The 23,348-nt window shown below is 32.4% G+C and overlaps 1 protein-coding gene and 1 long non-coding RNA gene across 2 annotated transcripts; both read left to right on the top strand.

The window, feature by feature from the left end:
- The first annotated feature begins 19,568 nt into the window (after positions 1 to 19,568).
- Positions 19,569 to 20,700, top strand: LOC107480283 (RING-H2 finger protein ATL78-like). The gene has a single exon (XM_016100422.3). The coding sequence runs from the start codon at positions 19,590 to 19,592 to the stop codon at positions 20,259 to 20,261; it is 672 nt and encodes a 223-aa protein (XP_015955908.1). The 5' UTR covers positions 19,569 to 19,589; the 3' UTR covers positions 20,262 to 20,700.
- A 918-nt stretch (positions 20,701 to 21,618) lies between these two features.
- Positions 21,619 to 23,334, top strand: LOC107480284 (uncharacterized). Its single transcript, XR_001590432.3, has 3 exons — positions 21,619 to 21,972; positions 22,194 to 22,408; positions 22,761 to 23,334. It is a non-coding gene; the product is annotated as an uncharacterized LOC107480284 (long non-coding RNA).
- Positions 23,335 to 23,348: the final 14 nt, after the last annotated feature.

A 23,348-nucleotide genomic window follows, 5' to 3' on the forward strand; every position in this document is an offset into this window, starting at 1 on the left:
TTGCGTTGGAAACAAGCTAGATTTAGTTTCCCGAATTACTTACCATCAAATTTTATGTTGGGACACTAAATCCAACGGTAATCAGTGGCGTGAAATCTTATTTAAGTAGTGTCGACTTTACCAGTGGATCTTTCGTTGGATTCGGCTACTGATATATCGTTTTATTGAAATGATGCGTTTACCGAATTTACCATCGAAAGATTTTTTCGGTAAATCCGATAGTAAAATTGGAAAAAAATTCAAACGTGAACACCTTCCCCCTCTCTTTTGCGAACTCACTCTCTCTCTCTCCTATCATCTTTTCTCCTCTGCCCTGAAGCTGCTGGCGTTACCCCACCAGCTGGAACCTCTGCTGCCGCCATTGGACGTTGTCACTCTTGGAGCTGTAGGTCACTGCTGGAGCTGTCGGAAATGCCACCACTGTTCGCGTTCATGGTCACTGTCGTTGATGTTGGTGACGTTATCGCGGTCACTGCCGCCTTTTGTCACCACCACGTCTCCACCATCCTGCAGCCACAATCAGAGGTAATTTTGGCATTTTTTTTACTTTTTAAGATTTTTAAGTGAGTTTAGGATTTTGTTAAGTAGTTTATGAAATTATTTATTAAATTCGTGTAATGAAGTTTGTGATTAGGATTTGGTATAGTTTTTTTTTAGATTTTCTTTTGTGATTTTAGAGTTTTGTTAGGTATTTTATCATATTATTGACTAGATTAGTGTAATAAAGTTTGTGATTAGGGTTTTATTTAGTTTTTTTAGGTTTTCAGATTTTTTTATGATTTTAGAATTTTTTTAGGTATTTTATTATTAAATTATTGATTAAATTAGTGTAGTGAAGTTTGTGATTAGGTTTTATTATGTTAATTTAATGTAAATAAAAATTAAAATTAAGTTAAGGTAGGTTAAGTAGGGTGAGATTAAGAGTGCTTGAGCTGTTGAAATAATTTGTTTAGTTTGTTGAATTAATTTCACCTTATGAATTTAATAAGTTTTCTTTTTTATTAGGACAGTGTTATTTTTCTGAGATGAATTGGAGTTTGCTTCTTCTGTATTCTATACATCCATGTTCCAGGTAGGTTTTTTATCTCTAAATATAATCAATTGTTAAGTTTTATGCCGGACTTACTTTTCCTAGGATAGCATTTTAGGACAGAAGTGGAAGAAGATCGCGTAGAGGTGTCTTCTCGAAACCCTTGTTTGCTGGAAAATTGTGGAGTTATAAAGAGTTGCGCACTAGAATGGTTAGGATTTGATGTGTTATTGAATTCGTGTTTGTTCTAATTTATGCCTGCAACTTTTTTCTCTATGAAAACTGGTGGACGTCTTTGAATTAAGGAAAAGTTTTGCCGAAATTTTGGTTTTATTATTTAAAACATGTTTGGTTTGTGAGAAAATAATAATCAAATTTGGTTGGAGATTCTAATTATAAGAGACATCCTGCCAAATTTTCTAAAAATTTTAATAAGTTATGTTGTTGGATGAATTCTAGGGTGTTTGTTGTAAGATGATTCCAAGTCATCATTTTGGATGTATGATAGGGACAACAGTGGTCGGGAGGTTTTAAACCTGAATTCTTTGAGGGGGGTTGACACGTTTGTTGCGTATGTCTTCAACATGAAACCGTTTAGGTCTCAAAGGGTATCTAAGTATCCGTGCTATAAGTGTCAGCTAACTAAGTAGTTAGGACCTGCAGATATAACACTTCACATCTACTGTAATGGATTCAAGGATAGATATTGGATGGGAATGAAACACAGAGAAGTGGACAAGTAGGGAGTTAACCTGTTTGCCTTGAATTTTAATATGGCTGGGGGTTCATCGACGAGGGTCCGAGTGGTTAGAGAACCAAACATGGAAGAAATGAATTGGGATGGTAACAAAGAGAGATACAACGAGATGGTGTTTAATGTAATAGGTGTTACTGATATAGAAGATGCTGAACAAGAGCCTAACCCAGAGGCAAAGAGCTTTTATCATTTGTTAGAATTTGTCGCGAAACCCTTGTACGAGGGTCTGTTCATTTAAAATTGTCTGCATATGTTAGAATGATGAGTATTAAGTCTGAGTCAAATCACACCCAAGAGTCTTTTGATAAGTGGGCCACCTTTTGCAATGACTTAGTACCTGTCGGGACTAGTGGCATCCCCCAGAGCCACTATGAAGATAAGAAGTTAGTTTCAAAATTGAGTCTAAATTCAATGAAAGTTGATTGTTGTTTGAATGATTGTATGCTGTATTATAAGGGGAACGCAGATCTAACTGCTTGTATATTTTGTGATGTACCAAGATTTCAAGTCGAGAGAAAACAGATTGGTAAACGATGGTTAAAGAGAATTCCAAAAAAATAGATGCACTACTTATCCTTAATCCCTAGGCTAAAATGGTTATATGCATCAATGAGTTCGATTCCTTACATGGCGTGGCATAATAAAAACAAGATAGATGATGGTTTTATGACGCACTCGTCACATGGAGATGCTTGAAAGCACTTTAATAGGGTCCACCCTACATTTGCGATCGAGCCCAGAAATGTTAGATTAACTTTGTGCTCTAACGGATTTGCACCAAATTCTATTTTCGGTAACGCATACTCTTGTTTGCCTGTAGTGGTGACTCCTTATAACCTACTTCTCGAAATGTGCATGAAGGACCCATACATGTTCCTAACTTGTATCATACCTAGTCTAAGCAATCCAAAAGCCAAAATAGATGTCTTTTTGCAATCTTTGGTGGTTGAGTTGGTTGAGTTGTAGGTTAATTGTGTGGAAACGTATGATATTTTAACCAAGACAAACTTCCAATTGCATGTTATGTTAATGTGAACCATTAATGAATTTTTTGCATACATGATATTATCAGGTTGATCCACCTAGAGCATAATGTCGTGTCCTATTTGCATGGAGGATACAAAGGCATTTCTGACAAATGGGGGTAAGAATTCGTAGTTTTATTGTCATCAAAAGTTCATCGATATTGATCATCTTTTTCAGCACTACAAAGGCTCGTTTCAGAATATAGAATTGAACAAGAAGAAACACCCATGAGATTGAGTGGTTTGCAAGTTTAGCATCATGTCAGCAGAATCCCAAAGATCATCGATAATGGTCCATTATGAAACCTCTAAGATATGGTAAGGAGTATAATTGGACCAAGTAGAGTATATTTTGGGACTTGTCTTATTGAAAAGACAATTTAGTTCAACATTGTCTTAATGTAAATGATCTCACAGTAATAGAGAAGAACATTTCGATCATATTTTGTAAGTTAGAGAGGATATTTCCTCCTGAATTTTTAATGTCATGGAACAATTAGCAATCCACCTGCCATACGAAGCAAGAGTATGTGAGATAGTCGAATTTAAGTGGATGTACTCGTTATAAAATGATTGATCATTCAAGCGCACTATGAAGAACAGAGCTCGAATCGAGGGTAGCATCTGCGAAGCATTCTTTGCTAAAGAAATATTCGCATTTTGCTCCTTCTATTTTGAGTTTAATGTTGAGTCACATAGAACAAGAGTTAGAAGAAATGATAAGAGGAGAAAATTCTTGTCAGGAGGACTAATGTATCCATTAGTCGTTTTGAAAGGAGTTGCAAATGGGTGCAGGTAGTGACTATTGGTTAGAGAAAAAGAAAATCGATGCCATATATCTGCATGTGTTGCTTAACTGTGACCAAGTTTTACCCTACTTGATATGAGTTTTTAAGCCTTTTTAATTATTGCACTTAATAAGATACTATATTTCTTATCTAATAAAAACTTCATTATACTGGAAATTTTTTATTTATCCTATTGTATCATAGGTTATTCCAAAAAATAAATCCTGGGACATCACTGAACAAGCTACCTGATATACAATGTTAATGGATATCGATTCCATTATTTACAATTGAAAAGAAAACAGATAACACCGGGGTATGGGTTCGTGGGGATTCAGGTAGTGGACAACTAGACATTCTGATTGGTATGGTGTGTTGCACAATATAATTCAATTAGAGTATTTTGGTCGCACTACATATAAGGTGTGTGTGTTTAAATGTCAATGGTATGATCCAAGTTCGCATCAAAGAACACAAAAGCACAAGGACTATAATATTACTAAAGTAAATGTGGCTAGAAAATATAGGCACTACGATCCTTTTATTCTACCTCAAAATACATAACAAGTATACTATTTTCCTTATCCGGGGTCTTACAAGTCTAGTTGGGTGGTTGTAATTAAGACTAAGTCAATAGGTCACATCGAGTCTGATAGGATAGAGGGTCAAGAACCTTTCCAAATTCATAACCCAACTCCTTCCAAAATAGTGGTTGATACTAGTGTTCCGATCACTCTTAAGTCAGCTGTTATGGATGATGACATCATTGATCGGGTAGATAACGACACACTATCACTGGACGGTGACGATCAGGAAATTACCTCGAAAGAGGAGGATGATAAACCAAAAGAAGAAGATGATGAATTTGAATAAGATTAAAAACATAGTTCTATCTTATGTATTCCATTATCAAACTTTCATTTCATGTTTATATTTTGTATATTTGATATTTTACATCATATATTAATTACTTTTTTTAGATAAACTAATTTATTTGATGTTAATTAAGAGTTGACTATTAATTAAGAGTTGACTATTAATTATTAACTATTGGGGTATATCATAGGTTGAAAAAAATAAAAATATTCACGCTACCGACGAATTTACCGATGGAAAATACCGAGGTAGCGATCATTCATATTTAAAAAAAAACCTTTTTCCGTCGGATTTACCGTCAAATTTGTCCAACGGTAAAGTGACGCGAAGGCTCATTTTATGGTACCAATGTTACCGTCGGATTTTTTCTGCCGGTAACGTTACTCAGATTTCTTACCCATGAACCATCACATTCTGACTCTTAATTTACCGCAAGTTAGCGGCGGACATCAAAATCCGATGATAAATATTTACGGACAAGGTTTATACCGTTGGATTTAATCCAACAAAAAATCCACTGGTAAACATAGTACTGACGAATTTTTTGTTATTTTACTGCTGGTAAATCCGACGATACTTAGTGTTTTTCTTGTAGTGAACAAAGATATCATATTTTGCTTCATTTACTTTTAGCAGAACTTGATCTTGTATTATGGGCACCCAAGTAGTTTTCACCATGACACTTATAGGATTGAAGTTTTTACCTTGAATAGCATTTTTATCCCATTTTATAACAGTATCGTTGACTTCCGCAATATCATGAAAGTTCTTCTCACTCTAAGCATGAAGTGGCATACCGTGAATCTCAATCCACGTCCTCTTTATTCTATAGGATTCATTCTCAGACCATCTCTTTACTTCTCCAAAATAATTGAACAGGAAAGTGATTAGAAGGACTCCTCCATATTTTCAATTGAATTATAAACAATGATTATTTTGAACCGGCCTATAGATTTTACTTCAAACTAAGTATGCCAATCCTAAAATAATCAAGGGATGATGTCTTCCTCATTTATAGGAATTACTTACTCTAATAATACTCCTTTACAATTTCTCTATTATACTCGGTTCCATACTACCTTTCACAATTTTCACCATCAGCTGGTCTTTTTTTTTTTTGCACTTCTCAGCCACTTTATCTTCTTTTGCATAATCAGGCCAATAAAGACCTTTTTAAAAGATCTTCCATAACCCACATATCCATTCTCCTCCATTCTTTGAGAACATTGTTTCTCCTTCATGTTATAACCATTAGGATTGACACTATAACCATCCTTATTACCACCTTTCCCATACTTAACTTTTGACACTGATAACTGCACTCCACTTACATTCCAACCATCAAGGTTATAAAATGTCCTATGTGCATGGTTCTTGAAGGCATATTTGATAAAAACAAACTTATGAAGAGTCTTTAACCATTACCTTTTCAATAAGAAGACATCTACAACTTGTCCCTCTTAATTAAAAACTTTTCACAGCAATTGAAGATTCACCAATTATGATATATTGCCCACAGAAACAATAAAAGATCTTTGCTCTACTCTTCTAAAATTTTCTAATGCCTTTGGATTTCAAATACTTTAAGAATTCACTCCCTGCATCTTAGCAAAAGGTTCTCTATTTCGGAGCTGACCTTGATGAATACTTGAGATTCTATTCCTAATTTGTACCCACTGACTTTTCTCCTTCTCACCATCTCTCTATTTTTCACTTCCATCATTCCCCATAAGGTTAAAGAAAAAACACCTTCTAAGTAAAGTATATACAAGAAAGTAACATTACCGATTGATCCATACATTTGGATGCATTTTATTCAACGTTAATAGCAACCACGTAATAGGTGGAGAGAAGAAAACGGTGAAAATGCAGGTGTCAAATCGGTGCAGAAGTACTGCACTGCAAATTGGCGGTAGGGCAATGACAAGATGCATAAGTGGTTACAACCCAAGGGACACTGGTGCAATGCAAGGGTAAATAAGACCAAAGCACACTAAACCTAAAGACAAATTGGAGAGACAAAGCCGCACCATACCCAAGCGGAAGATATCAGAGGAACAGAAATTCGAAGGCGGCAGCAACAAAGCGGCATTTAGGCAAAAAGGGCAATAATAGAGTTTCTACATCAGCTTTTTTTTAATAAAAGAATATCTATGTTTATTTTGACAATTAAAAAATATTTAAGTCAATATCAAATGCATACATATTCTATAATTTGAAAAGTTTGTTTTATATATCTAATTTAAGAAATAAATAACTAATGTTGTAGCTAATGGATTATGAATTAAGAATAAATGTTCATAGAAAAATAACAATTTAATAAGTAACCGATTTAATTATAAGAAAAAGCATCCATTTGTATCATGAACTTTATAAACGTTGACAAAAGTACCCGTCAAAAAAGAAAATTAACGTTATAGCCATCAAAGAAGGGTTCCGTACAATAAAAATATCTAAACCCTAATTTTTTGTTGACTTTTTAATAAAATTCTCAAATCTCTCTCTGAATTTAGACCCATTCTCAATGTCATATAATTAACACTCCAACAAACTAAGACACATACTCTAAATCTGCAATTGGAGGAAGATGATGGTGTGCGACATACAGCTAATAGCAGCGCCAAGAACACTGCTATCGCGAAGAGGGAGGTGGAGGACACAGGTCTATTTTTATATATAGATCCACCATTGGAAGTAAGGAACAACATCAATACAAAAACAAGGACATTTAAAAAACCAAAATAATCCAAACTAAAAACATCAGAAAAGAACCACAACACAACTAACCAAACCCCGCTGTAGAACAACAAGTCCTTCCTGTTCAGCAGTGACCACCTTATCACACCACCTGGAACCCCCTACGGCAGCTCTAGCACCGCAGGGTGCACTCCTCGTAAACCTAGGGTACTCATATAGAACGTAACAATAAGGACACGAGGTCCAAAAATTTGACTCTATTGCTGCCACGTCATTTAAGGCTGCAACGACGGTCGTCCGAGTTTGCTGAGCTGACTCGGCTGCTGTCCAAATCTGCACATCAAATTGCTCACGCCGCTCGCAGTGTCCTTAGATCTAGGGTTTCTCCTTGACAGTGAAGGTGCAAGGATTATGGTGAGGATTGAGGAGGAGGGCGAGGAAGTGGTACTGATCGGTGATGTAGTCGAAGAGACGGTGGTAAAAGTTTAAAAAATTTGAGAATTTTGAGGAGAAGAGACAGTAGTCTTAGGAGACATAGAGGTACTTGAGGCGAAGAAAGAGAGAGAGAAAAAGAATTGAAGTTGAAGACAAAGGGTGTGAGTAATTTAAAAATTTTATTAAAAAATTAATAAAAATTTAGAATTTTAGTATTTTTATTGTGCAGAATTTATTTTTTATGGATACAACTTTAGTTTTTTTCTTTAATTATTACTTTTGTGAATATTTATAAAATTATGGTACAAATAGTTGTCTTTTTTAATTATAACGTTAAACATAGCCGTTTTCTTCCAAGGTGATTTTGGATTACAAAGTTATATATAATAATTGGATTCTTTTATAAAGGTTTACACAAAATATGATTAGATGTTTAATGGTTAAATTATGGATATTTTGTATGAGAACAAACATAAGCATCAGCATGTGGCTATGAATCAAAGCGTGAGATATACAATCCTCCTGAAAAATGCTTGTTGCCAATTTAGGCAAGTGATATCCCATCATATGATGAGCATGCATGGATATCCCATCAGTCACACCGTCACAAAGGTGGTGTGAACGAAGAAGATTTAACGCACTCAATTTGATTAATTGGTAAAGATTTAAAACCCAAAAAAAGTTGTATAGGTGTGAGACGATAAGTTAGGGTGTATTTGGCAAACTCATTTTAAGAGAAAAAACACGTTTAAGTTTATTGAAAGTTTTAATTTTTTGTTTGGCTAACTTTTGATTTGGCAAACGCAGAAATAATTTTGATATCAAACCCAAATTTGTCAGAAGTAACAATTTCTAACTTTTGTATTTTACTAACGGGTTTTTAGCCATTTACACTAAACATCTATTTTTTCTTTACCAATTTTATCCTTCAACATGTTATTGTATTATTTATGAAATTCTTATTATTTCTCCTTATATAAATTCTCTTTTTTTATTATTTATTATTTATTCTCTTTATATGAACTCTCTTTTTCTATTATTTATTATTTTTATTTTGTTGTTAAATTTTTATTTGACATTATACACTCTTATAATTGTGATTTTTGTATATTATATTTATTATTATCTTTTCAAAATATGATTTATTGATCACATTAGGTAAAGTAAATTAAAAAAATTAACCACCATAAATAATAATAATAGTAAAAAACTATAGGTACTAAAAAAGAGTATTAAAAGAACTAAAAATATACTATATAAAATACATCATTAAGAATTTTTAGATTTGTTTCTATCCTATTTCCATCTCTACCAGGATAAATATTTAATTTTATTATTTTTAGTATTCTTTTGTATAATTATAATTCTGGTATATACAATTTTTTATTGTAATTTTTTTATAATATAAATTATGATTCCATTAAAAAAAGATAAATTAAATAAAAAATTAATCATAAGTATTAATAAAATCATAAACGTTGGATTCCAAAATAATATTAAGAATAAGATTATTGAGAATATTAAAAAAAATACGATATAAAAAAATACTAAATTAACATTTTTACGTTAATATTTAAAATTTTAAAAAATATAATATATTTGATTAAATACTCTTATTTATATAATTCATATTTTTTGTTTTTAATATAAAATATATTTTGCTAATTTTTATATGTTATTTTATTTTAATAAATAAATGTTAATTTTATTATAAAATTAATTAATAAAATTATTTAAATATCTAAATTAAAATAACTGGATAATATAAAAAAATTATTTAAGTTGATATCTATTTTAGTAATTTTTTATCTAAAAGTGATTTTGAATAGTGTAATTCAAACAATATTTATTGTATTATAATTTATTTTGATATAAAGATAGCCAAACATAAATCACTTCAATACAAACTTACTTTTTATCAAAATCAAGTTTACAAAATCAATTTTATACAAACTCTCATTTACAAACTGTAATCCAAACACACAGAAATTATCATCTTTCATCATTCCATTGTTTGACAACATGTCAGTGCCATCGGATTCTTACAATTTTTTTTCTCTTTTCTCTCATTACATTCAAATGAGCAGGGAATATAATCATGTACGTCGGTTAACGAATTCAGTTTGTCTAGGAAAATAAAACTTGTTCTTTTCACTAATTGTTATATTTGATTCAATTATACAACTAACTTTTTTTTAATAATCAATCATAATGAAAAAATTAATCAAAACATAGTTGTCAGAATTAAATCGGTAATTGAACCAATTAGACTACTAATTTATTAATTTATTAGTTTAATTAATAAATTATTGATTAATTTGACAGAACTGGTCCTATATTAAATAACATATAATCATATCATAAAAAAGTAATTATTTTGTAATTAATAAAAATATTTGATATCTTTTATTTATACATGGTTAATAACATTTGTATTAATAATTATGAATAATAAAAAAATACAATTAATTTAAATATAAGTGAGTATAAAATTAAAATAATATCTCAAAAACGAATTTGCAGTTTTACTATATAATTAATAATTAGCATATAAAATATTAAGGAATAATATAGTTTAATGGCAAGAAAAATATACAGTAATAAGGAAGATCTAGCTCAAACTACATTTACATTAATTTTGGAATTTTTTTTAAGTAGTTTGGTTGGATCGATTTCCATCAATTTTGACTGATTTTCATTGATTTTGACTGATTTACACCAATTTTTATCCTTACATAGTCTAAAAACTAAACCAGATCGATTGAAAATCTGGTTCAAAGATTTTTTAATTAAACCGGTTAGTCTGATTCGATTTTTATAACTATGAATCAGAATTTCAGTTCCAGAGAAAAAGAAAGAGACATAAATAAATGTACATTTTTTCATTAAAAAATAGATAAATTAAATCGTAAAATAGTGAAAATAATATATATTTCCTTTATTTTAAAATAAATATTATTTTTATACTTTTGGTTCATTAAAAAATTACAACTATGTTAGATATATACTAAAATTAGCTACTAAAATTAGTTATTAGAATATAATAATATTAAAAATAAATTAAACTACATATATTTATAAATAAATATATAATAACTTATTTTAGTAGCTAATTTAGTATTTTTATATCTAAATAATCTTCTTAAATACATTAAGTTTTTAATAAACTAAAAAAATAAAGATGACACTTAATTTAAAATGGAGAAAATAATTTTATAGAAATTGTAAGAACATTATACGGTAAACATTCGAGAATAAAATTTTTAGTAATTAACAAATAATAGAAATTCATATGCAGTTATTTTTTATATAAAATTAATATTAGAAACAAAAAGGTAATCTGAAAAAAGTGTTTTGTATATTATTCGATGTGTCCAAAAAGATACAATGTATAAGGGGATATATAGGTACTAGAAGAATCAAAGCAATAAAAGTATAAAATCTTACAATAAATATATAGATATGCTATATAAAAATAAATGATACTAATTGATTTAAATTGATCTTAGTTATACTCTAACATCTCCCCTCAAACTCAAGTGGTACCATCTTGAGTTTGGATACTAGAATTAGAAAATGAGTAGGATGATAAGCCTTCGTGAAGATATCAGTAGTCTGATCCAGAGTTCCAACAGCTATGAGACGAACAACATCAATAAAGAAACGTTGCTGAATAAAGTGACAATCAATCTCAATGTGCTTGGTGCGTTCATGAAAAACATCATTATGGAAAATCTGAATAGCATGAGGTTGTCACAAAAAATATCAGTTAGGGACGATTGAGGAGCACCCAAGTCTTCAAGAAGCCAATGAATTGAGACAATCTCAACAGTGGTGTCAGCGAGAACACGGTATTCAACTTCTCTGCTTGATCAAACAGTGAACGTTTGCTTCTTGGCTCGCCAGAAAATGAGAGAGTCACCAAGAAATAAACCATAACCAATAGTAGAACGATAATCAGTGGGATCACCAACCTAATCAATATCTGAGTATGCCTAAAGGGATAAAAATGAATAGACAGAAAAATGAAAGCCATGAAACAGAGTGTCTTTGATGTAGCGAAGAATGCAAAGAACTACCGCTTAGTGAGTAGTACGAGGAGCTGACAAAAACTGGCTAAGAACATAAACTAGATAGGCGATGTCTGGTCGTATGACAGTCAAATAGACGAGACCTCCAACTAACTGTCGATAAAGAGTAGGATTATTCAAAATAGTTCCATCCATAGGGGTAAATCGAATATTAGGCTTAAGGGGAGTAGACTCAGTATGACTATCTGTAATTTCGACTCGAGCAAGAAGATCTGAAGCATACTTAGCTTGAGAGAGATAGATACCGTCATATGTGGATATGACTTCTAAACCAAGAAAATAATTGAGAGAACCAAGATTTTTTATCTCAAAAGTGTGGTGAAAGGATGCTTTGATATCAGAGATACCATCAACATCATCTCCAGTAATGATCATATCATCAACATACAAAAGTAGAAAAACAACTTCACGATCACTTTTAAAATAAAGAGAGCATTCTCATGAGGGTTGCAGGTGAAACCGAGATTGCAGATAATGGTGCTAAACTTTTTAAACAATTTACGAGAAGCTTGCTTAAGGCCATAAAGTGTCTTGCGAAGGAGACAAACTTTGCTAGAAGAAAAAGGATATCCCGAAGATGGTTTCATATAGAACTTCTTTTTCAAATTTCTATAAAAAATGCATTCTTCATATCCATCTGACTGAGAGACCATTTTTTGACCGCATTAATGGCAAGGAGAGCTCGAATAGATGTGAGACCAGCAACAGGAGCAAAAGTTTCTTCATAATCAATATCATACTCTTGCGTATAACCTTGAGCAACCAATCATTCTTTAAAATGATCAATAGAACCATCAGGGCGAGTCTTGTCCTTGTATACTCATCTACTACCCACAACTTCTTGATCAAAAGGAGGATCAACCAAGTAACAAGTGTATGCCTTTTCAAGTGCCTGGATTTTTTCTTGCATTATTTTTTGCCAATTTAAATTTGTGGAGGTTTCTCAGAATGACCTAGGTTTGTGGTGATGAATGATAGAAGAAAAATAATGATAATCAAGAAAATATAATATCAGAGTGAATAAGATAAAAAAGAGAGCAAGTAAGAAAGGAATTATTATGAAAAGATAAAGTTGATTATTTTGTAGTTTGACAAAAAATACAATCAAAAGAGTCATTATTAACTTGACTTAAAACACCCATAGACATAAGAGGACACAATTTTTCTAAGAAGATGTGGGCAAGATGGTAGCGCCACAAGTGAAAAGTAGATGGAGAGGAAACAGCACAGAGACTTGACGTAAAAGGAACATGAAGGTTCTCGAGTTCAAACAATCTTCCAACCTTACATCTAGTCCCGATGATCTTTTCTGTCCGATGATCCTGCACACGACAACTTGAAATAGAGAAATTGACATCAAAACCGAGCTTAACAAGTTGACCGAGAGAGATAAGATTAAAGTTTAATTTTAGAATAAAATAAGTATGAGGGAGATTAATATTTGACTGTGAAATAAAACCTTTACGTGTCACATTCAAGAGGAAACCATTAGCAGTGTTGACAAAAGGGACATTTGAAGTGGTAAACAATAATGAAAAAAGATTACGTAAAGGAGACATGTGATTGAAATAACCAGAATCAAAATACCATTTTGAATTACCTGAGAGAGTGGAAAGAGCAGCAGAGGTATTACTAGAAAAGGAGAGAAGTTGCTTAAGAAGAAATTCAATGTTAGATGGACAGATAGAGGGTGAGTTGAGAGAGGTGGTGGTGCGGTATTTGTAACTCACTAACTTACCGGCAAGTGCACCGGGTCATACCAAGTAATACCTTACGTGAGTAAAGTCGATCCTACTAGGATTGATGGATTAAGCAACAATAGTGTTTGATAGGATTAGTTAGATGAGCAGAAAATAGTGTTGGAAGTTCAAAGAGCATTAAAAGTAAATTAAGAATTTCAGAAAGCAAGCAGCAATGAGTTGGGAATAAAATATGGAGAAGATAGTTAAGGTTTCAGAGTTATCTATTTTTTCGGATTGACTTTTCTTACTAACTAATTTAATTATGTAAGATTTAATTCATGGCAAACTATGTGTGACTAGACCCTAATTCCTTAGACCTTCCTAGTCTCCTCTAAAATTCATTAACTGCCAATTCCTTGGTCAATTAATTCCAATTAGAGGGTGATGATCAATTTCTAGTTTATATGCCAAAAGAATCCTAATTATTCAAAAATAAGGGGATTATATGTCACGTATCCCGTTAAATACAAACAATTAGAAATTCAATATAATATGTTTTCAAGTTGTTGTTCAAGTAAAGAGCTTTTCCAAGTTTTACAAGAACTCAATTAGAACATGGGTCATACTTCCGTTCCACCCATATTCATAAAATAAAGAGCGAAAACAATTATTGAAATATAAATCAAAACATGGATTAAATTAGAAAGATTAAACGAATCAATCCATACAAATAGACAGAGCTCCTAACCTTAACAATGGAGGATTAGTTGCTCATGGTTCAGAGAGAAAATAAGGATTGTCAAAATGTACCGCCTTCTAATCTGATGGCATCTAAATTCCTATTTATAAATAATCCTAATAAATTTAAAATCTAATTATCTAAAATTAAAAATAATATCTTTTCCTAACTAAGATTTGAATTTAAATTTGAATTAATTAACAAGTCTTCAGCTGATGGGTGGAGACCACTTGATTTGCCATTCTGCAACTTCTAATCTGTGTTTTCTGGGCTGAAAACTGAGTTAAAACAGCCCAGAAATTACCCCCCAGCATTTTCTGTTAATTCTGCAGATCACTCATGTGACGCGTTCGCGTCATTTATGCAGATTCCAGTCCATGTATTCGTATCAGGCACGCAATCGCGTCATTGCAATTTTCTCCATTCCGCGTGGTCGTGTGAGCCATGCGTCCGCGTTGGTATTCGCTGGTCATCTCCTTGGTTTCTTCTCTTTCTCTGCAGAAACTTCATCAAATCCATCCGAATGCTACCTAAAATAAATAAAATTACACAAAACTCAAAATAGCATCCATAGTGGCTAAAATATAATTAATTCTTAATTAAACTCAACAAATTAGATGCAAATTCACTAGGAAAAAGATAGACAAGATGCTCACGCATCAGGTGGAGGTAGTGGATTCAGTAGTTGCAGCAACAACAGTAGAAGCAGGCACATTCTGAGAGTAGTTGGGACGAGAATGATACTTGTTCTGATCTTAACATGGTGATCGAGTAGGACAGGTACTAATAAAATATTTCGAGAGCTTAAAATAATGGCAGAATAGTTTCGGGCAATTAGAGCCAATTTGACCTTTTGAGAAGGACAGTCTGAGAAGAAGTGCTTAGAATAGTTACAGTTTTAACAAAATTTACCCTTTCTGTCTGTGGTAGCAAAGACAATTTCACTCTTAAGGTGAGTCAACCCCAAGCGCGTTTCTTCAGACTTAAGATGAGGAAGCGCATCTTCAAGACTAGGCAAGGGGTTCTGATAAAGAAGAGAAGTTCTAACCGACTCATAGTCATCAGTAAGTGCTATAAGAAATTGTTAAGACATGTTCGGTTCCAATAATCCTCATAAATATTAAGAACATGCTCACAATAGGTCAATTAATCCCAAATAATTATCATTTGAGCAAGAAAATAAAAAACCGCTTGTCCACGTTCTTGCTTAAGACTATGAAACTCCTTTAGCAGTCCAATGGGAGAGATCAGAAATAGTATAACATTTTGCCAAATGATCCAATACCTCTTTAGCAGTTTCAGAATGCCCGAACTATAAATGAATGCCTAGAGTAGAAGTGTTGTGAAACCAAGTGATAATCTGATGATTTTTATTATCCCAATCTTTCAATTTCTCCTCAAAGTCTTTCTCAACATTCTCCTCGGATTTGGAGGTCCCATTTTTTTATTTTTCAGTCATAGTTGGCTTGACAGGACAAACAACATTACCAGTCATATAGCATCATAATTTTTACCCTTTAAAAAATTCTCTCATAGCTTCAACCCAATGAGATTAGTTGAGCCATTAAAGATAACAAGAATAAGGTAAAAAAATATCCGGTTTATCCATAATAGTAGAACAAAGATAAAAAAGAGAAGAAACTGCAAAATCGGGACAGAAAACAAAAAAACGGAAGGCAAAATCGGAAAGAGCTCACAAAAAAAATCTTAAAAAGGGTCCCACTATCCGTCACGTCAGCAGGGAAGGACACGCGGCAACGCGTGAGAAGAGGAGGAAGACACATCAACGCTGACGCGACGACGAGGTGGCATGCGGTCAGAAGGCAGGTCGGGTCGAGCTGACATAAACACGGGTTGAAAGCGGGTTCGTGGGGTGTGTCGCTGCGTGACACGTGGTGCGCTGCAGAGCCCTTTGATCCTGGACGTGAATCCAACGGTGCTGGAGGCGTCTGGAGGGAGAAAAAACTAAAGCGGACAGGGAACTTTAGGTAGAGTCTGGCGACGATTCTGGATGTGTTAAAATCGTGACAACGAGACGAAGACGGTAGTAACAACGGTGACAAACTAAGGTGTCGAAAAAAGATCGAAAATCAAGGACAAAGAACACTGACAGAAGAAACAAAGCAAAAGAGCTATAAACTAATTTTCATAGAAATTAAAAATCATGTTATAAACAAGAAGGTAATGTAAAAAACGTGTTGTGTATTATTAAATGTGTCCAGAAAGATACAATATATAAAGGTATATATATGCTAAAAGAATTAAAATAATAAAATATAAAATTCTACAATAAATATATATATATAATATATAAATATAAATGATACTGACTGATCTAAATTAATCTTAATTATATTCTAACAATTAATATTTAATTTAACGTATTCTATTAAATTATCATATCACTATTAATTATTAACTTCAGATAGCATATAATTCTCCAATAGTTGCATGGTATATCGAAAACCAAATTTACGAGCATATATGCACCAACACCTTTTTGGGAGCAATAATTGAAACGTTTCTAGTAGTTTCCCATAAGACTAGTAATCTTCACTTCAACGTCCAGAAAAGAAGAGATTAAGAGATAAAAAGAAATTAAAAAAAAATGAATGTATCATCCCCCATTATGATTATGGTTGGTACTTGATAAAGTACGTCCTCTCAATAAAAACTTAAGATCTCCTTATCCTTTTGTCTTTTGTGTTTTTTATCCTTTGTTTTTTTCCTTATCATTTCTTTTTGGCTACCTAAAGTAGAGAACGGTAGCGATGGCCATACTGGCACACTCAATTGAGGTGCAGCTTGTCGGATTGATGAAGAGCACCATCCATGTTTGTCAGTTGCCTTGAGATTCACCAAATTAAAGTGGGAAATTCGTAATAATAACCTATATGTTAAAGAAAATTAAAAATTTATAAAAATGTGCAATTTAAAGTTTTAATTCATTTATTATATATTTATTAACTAAAAAATATAAATTATTAGTACTAAATTCATCGTCCTTTTTTTAATTTTTTGTTAACTTTTTTTTCGGGAGAGGAAATTCTGTAATATACTACTTCCATATCTATAGATTCGTATAGATCATTACGCTCATATCACTAGCATAACGAGTTATGGCCCGAAAAATTTAAACAAGAATTATTAAAAATAAATTGAGTGATTAATATATTTTTCTTGTATGTGTAGGTTTGTCTAATAATTAAGTTAATATTAGTTAATTTTTTATTTCTTTAACTACAAATATTAATATTTTACTATTTTTTATTTAAAAATTTAGAAAGAAAAGATATATACATCTATAGAAGAACAAATAAATTATCTATACACTATAAGTAAAGATATTGTGCAAAATAATACCAGGAAAAAAAATAGAAATCAATTTTTTAATCCAATAACTAGTCAATATTAATATTTTTAACAATAATATTACACCGTAAAAATGGTAATTTTCTAACAGAACCAATAATAATAATAAATAATAAATAAATATCCGTAAATTGATCTCTTCCAAATAAAATAATAAAAAAACTTTTAAAAGAAAAATAACTCTTTTATTTTGGGTCGTGAAATAAGTCTCAACTTTAGCTAAAAAAGAATGCCCTTTTTTGGGACCCTTTCCCGTTGGCAGGTATACGGACAAGGCCACTTTGTCCTGATCCTTTTCAGTGGGACCCAAAAAGATGGCACATTCTAGAGAACCAACGGTAACGGAGGGATACCACATTTTTCAAGCTATTTAGTATTTACTGTGTATTTAAGGAAACCCTTAAATTTAAATTATATTTTATATAATTAATTGTATGTGGATTAATTTATGTCTAGATAACTGAGTTAGTTGAAAAATGGTTATTAGATCATCTATTCTATTTAAATAGTATGAACAAAATTGGTTTACTAAAAGCTAAGATATATATATGATCATGAAATGATTGTTTATATCTGTTGTTATTACTAATTGACACTCATGTAGTTGATTTCATAAACTTATAATAAATCAATTATCAGTATATAATAATATAAATTGAAACAAATTATAAATATATGTATTTATATATAAATATATAATAATTAATTTTGCTAATGAGTTGTATCTCAAATAGTATAATTTAAGAAGTTACTTGTTTTAGAAAAATTCAAAAAAGTAAAAAGATATATAAAAAAAATCCACGTACACATAATTTCCTGAAAGAACTAACACAAGAAAAATTAAGAGGAGATACTCTCTTAATTGAGTTATAAATTATTGTCCAAATTACTATCAAATTTTATCTTCTAAATTGATTATATTCTTGTCTTAAAATTAATTTAGGTAGAAGTCAAAAATAAAATAATGTTCCAGTGATTTGTTAGTCAGCATATGTAGAAAACTTTGTTATCATTACTTCTCTATGAAATTGACAAACATAATTCACTTTTTTAATGTTAAAATAACTTTAACTTAAATTAATAATAAAAAATTAGTTTATTCTCCAAATTATTTTACAAACTGATAAACATCACATAATAGTATTGTTGATAGAATTGAGAATACGAGTTATAAGAAAATTGTTATAAAAAATTAAATTTATTTCAAATTATAGTGTTTTGTAATAAAAATTGCATATTAATACAAAATAATCACATTTTATAACACTATATATATATTGTTATAATTTTTTTAACAAAAATATATGTTATTACGAAATTCAAAGTCTTTTTCAAGTAAGTTTAGATTGATGATTTGAATTATTTTGATTTGTGATTTGGATGGTATTGGATATAGATTTGATCAAAAGTGATTAGGTGAATAAGAATAAACTACTCCATATAGTATGACTTTTGTTTTTCCTTTTTTTTAAGGGCATGGTCACAATTGATGCTTGTTGAATTAGTTTAGTTTGTTACAGGTTACAGCAAATTATCCTACACTGTGTTTCTACATAAATTGCTGGACCCTAAAACTATTTATGTATGTTTTAATTCTTTCAAAAACCGCAACAGCGTTTCTACTTTGTATACGTTTCAATGTAATCGGCAACTTTCTATAGCATTTCTACTTTATATACATTTTAATACTCTATAGTAGATTATGTACATATTGTAAATTATTTATTACACTTTATAGCAGTTTATATATATTAAAAAAACATAAACACATAACTTATTTCAAAAAGTTACAATTGGATAAATTTCAAAATGCAGTACCACCCGGCTTCTCATGGTTGGTTTAAAGTGGGATTGATAACTGAGTAGTGGAGCATCCATGTGCTTCCAAATCCTTCTCTATTAACAAAACCCAACATAATCATAAAAATTATATTTTGTTTGTCTCAAGCTGGAGGCTAGCTAGCTAGACCCCGCTAGGAATATTCTAATCACCAATTAAGCATTGATCACCAAGTAATTAAGTTGCCTATATATAAGGGAAGCAACCCTGAAGGCTGTAGCTAACTAACTCATAATTCATAAAGAAAAAACGCAACCATGTATGCTTCAACTTCCTTCACTTCACACATAGTTCATGACCTTGTCATACAATCTCACTCAAGAAGGTTACTCATGCTCCCAAATCCACTTGCTCATCACGATTCCTCACCACCTCCAACAAGCGATTTATACCTCGGAAACAGTTCTTTCGATGCCAACGTTGTCATGGTCCTCTCCGTCCTCCTATGCGCACTTATTTGCTCCTTAGGATTGAACGCAATCATAAGGTGTGCTTTGAGGTGTTCCGATTTGGTAATCAACGACTCATCATCGTCGTCAAATCCTAGCCCTTCATCATCATCAAGTAGTCGATTGGCCAACACGGGAATCAAGAAGAAAGCTTTGAAGACTTTTCCGATAATCACATACGAGTCAACTGAGTTAAACAAAGTACCTGGTTTGGACACCGAGTGTGTGATATGCCTCTCGGACTTCACAAATGGTGAAAAGTTGCGCATTCTGCCAAAATGCAACCATGGCTTCCATGTTAGCTGCATTGACAAGTGGCTCACTTCTCATTCATCTTGCCCCAAGTGCAGACACTGCCTAATTCACACGTGCCAAAAGATTGTTGGCGGAACTACTCATCATCCTCCTCCTCTTCTACCTCAAACCATTATAAGGATTGAACCACTGGACCCAGAAACCATGGTGCGTAATTATATATAGATAGCAACCAAACTAAATTAGTATGCATAGAACTTTGTTACGGTTCTGTTCTGTTCAGTGAAGCCAAAGGCTATATAGCTAATTAGCTACTCAACACCAATATTCACCCATAAACAATAGGTGGTGGTAGTTGGTGATGAAAATTATGTTTATTTATTTTATTTTTATTTTTTTTTTCACTTAGGATGCTTGTTCTTTTTGGAAAAGAAAAAATGAAGAGATCATCAAATTGTAACTGCATATTCTTTTTGGTTTCAATTACCTTTAATAAGGTTTAATTGCTGAGAAAATTAAAATTGAAGTAGTACCTAAGCTTTAATTTGTTGTCCAAATAATCAAGTTATGGTGGTCAACTGGTGATGGCTGCTCAAGTAATTGGCCGTTGTAATTTCGACCGAGTAATATTCCAAATCGATTAGCGTTTTAACGTAATAACAAATGCTTGCCTCGGCCATATTAGATATAACATTATCTTTTTTCAGTACTGGTCTGCTTCTTATTAATTATTACTATTATATTATTTTTATAACCCCAATGGATTTCACTTTTTAGTATTAGGTGTTCTGGTTGATACAAATGATATAACAGAGTAAGTTTATTTTAATACACATGATTTAACAGAGTAACAGAGCAATCAGAAGTTCAAAACCATATACAAATTTGCAAATTTGTAAATTTTCAACCATCAGCAACCAGCAAATTCAAGAGTACAAGACAGATCTATCAACAACAGGAAATTACAATTTACAAAACATTCAGAACCAAACTTCAAACCAAGACCGAAGAAGAAGAATTGAAGAAAAATGGAACAAAAATTGAAGAAGAATACCGAAGAAGAAGACCGAAGAACAACAATTTCGGAACTTCAAACCAAGAAGACCGAGCCCTCAGTGAAGATGAAGAGGAGAAGCCACTAACCTGGGTTCCATGCCGAGAAGCCAGTGAAGATGAAGAGAACATGCCGAGCAACTGGGTTCTGGACACGGGGAAGAGGAAGAAGCGGCGGCGCTGAGGACCTGGGGACGGCGGCGGCGCTGACGACCTGGGACCGGCGGCGGCGAAGAAGGGCTAGGGTTCCCTTTGCTTCAGAGTTCAGAGTTCTCCAATCCAGGGTGTGAGTGAGTGACGAATGAATTGGGGGAATAAGGGTTGGTTCACACTTCACGGATCTGTTTCGTTTTTTTAACAAATAGAAAACGGCGTCGCTTTATTCGAACCGGTCGGTTACCGGTTCGGTCCAACCGACCGGTTCTCGGCCGATTCGATGGTTTTTGTACGGTTTTTCTTCCAACGGTTTTGGATAGTGGACCGGACCGTTTATAGTAATGGTTTTTGTGGCTTCTGCATTTAGCATAGTCCAAAGTTTTTTATCGGAAAAAAAATAGAAGGAATGAAACAGAAAAACACACAGGCACACACACCCTATTCTGCATAATCTGATTTAAACACTTTTGATTCTCTTTGGTTCTTTTCGGAGGCCAAATCTGTGCATTTTTACAGTTTTGAAATACCTTGGACTGTTCTGTTGTTTTGTCCTGCCTTGTCTTGTTTGTGTAGTGCTAGTGACTTTGCCTTATTATACTAATGAAGAGAAGAATTTTCTGGTGTGCATGTGCACATTGATGAGCTATCAGATTTATATCATGTGAAATCCAAGAAGTCGTAGAGATAGTTTACAGAAATATGAGCTGTAGTTATAAAACAAGACTTGGTAGGATACCAATTATAACTACCATTTTCTTTTGTTGTATTATTTCTCTTCATTTTGCTGGACTTGAGGCTCTGGAAATGTTATTGCTTAGGACTGCAGCATCAATGACAAGCTGGGATTTGTTATAGTTGTGCATTTAGTAATAATTGTGAAGATCGTTGATTGCTGGGCTAAAGTGTGTTGTTTATTGTCTGATATATATTGATATTTACATTATGCAGGCGTACAAGTAGTGGATTCTTAAGACAATTGAAGATACCTGGAATCTTTTCCATCACAAATTCACTGCTCTTTGGGATGAGCACAGACATGGTGCGGGTGAGGCATATCTTCCAGCTATATATAACAATCCTAAGGTTCAGCTGCTTGTACAGAAGAAATACATGACAAATTTGTTTCATGATAGTCTTGGGTTTGGTGCTGTCAAAATGATAAGGTGAAATTGCTAATCATCATTTTTAACCAGAATGCTATATGTTTAATGGGACTTATTTTGTTAGTTAGATATAAAACTATTTGAGAACTTATGCTTAAATTGGGCAATTGACTTGATCAGACACTTTTTGACCAAAATGGCGACAATTTTGATTGTAGTTTGCATTCTTCCTATAAAAAATATGGAATGGTAATATTAGAATGTGTCTTTTGCATGACTCTAGTCTAAAGTGCTCGTGTGAGGAAACATATTAGGTATAAAATTCAATGACAATGTTGGAATTGCTCTCTACTTTCTAATGTGTATATAATCATTTACACTGATGTTTAGTTGAGGAACTTGTGATTCACAGTTTAGTCCCTACAATGTTCTGAAAGAAGGCATATACACTTATTGGGCTCCAGAGGAGTATTAATCAAGGTGGATATTGTACATAGATCTTCAAGAACTAGTATCTTTTAATGTTCTGCAACTACAAGAGCCTATTCAAATGGGACAAAGAGTGAGTGAATTTCACCTCGAGGCATTGCAACAAGATGGTGTATGGAAGAGAGTTACAAATGGCACCACAATTGGATATCAGAGGCACAATTGGATATCAGAGGCTTTTGCTGTTTCCAAAAGTAAAATCTCAGCATTTGATGCTTGTTATTAACAAGTCTAGAGCTGATCCACTGATATCATACTTGGGGATCTACATAGATCCAGTTACCATTTGGAGCAGCATATATGATGATACAGTATTAACAAGCCATTTCAATGCCATTCAAGTTATTCATATTATCACACAAGACAACTCTCATACTGGTACTTCAACAGCTACAATGTAAACTTACTCAGTTATTTTTCTTGTAGTTGTATGTTACACAGAAATAGAAGAAAATTTTTTGCTCATTTATGTATGTGTGAATTGGTATCTATTTTTCTCCCCATGTATTGG

Source organism: Arachis duranensis, chromosome 3 (genome assembly GCF_000817695.3).
Source record: "Arachis duranensis cultivar V14167 chromosome 3, aradu.V14167.gnm2.J7QH, whole genome shotgun sequence".
Lineage (NCBI taxonomy): Eukaryota > Viridiplantae > Streptophyta > Magnoliopsida > Fabales > Fabaceae > Arachis > Arachis duranensis.

Coding starts and splice junctions, on each gene's coding strand:
- LOC107480283 (XM_016100422.3), top strand. CDS start 19,590: ATGTATGCTTCAACTTCCTTCACTTCACACATAGTTCATGACCTTGTC.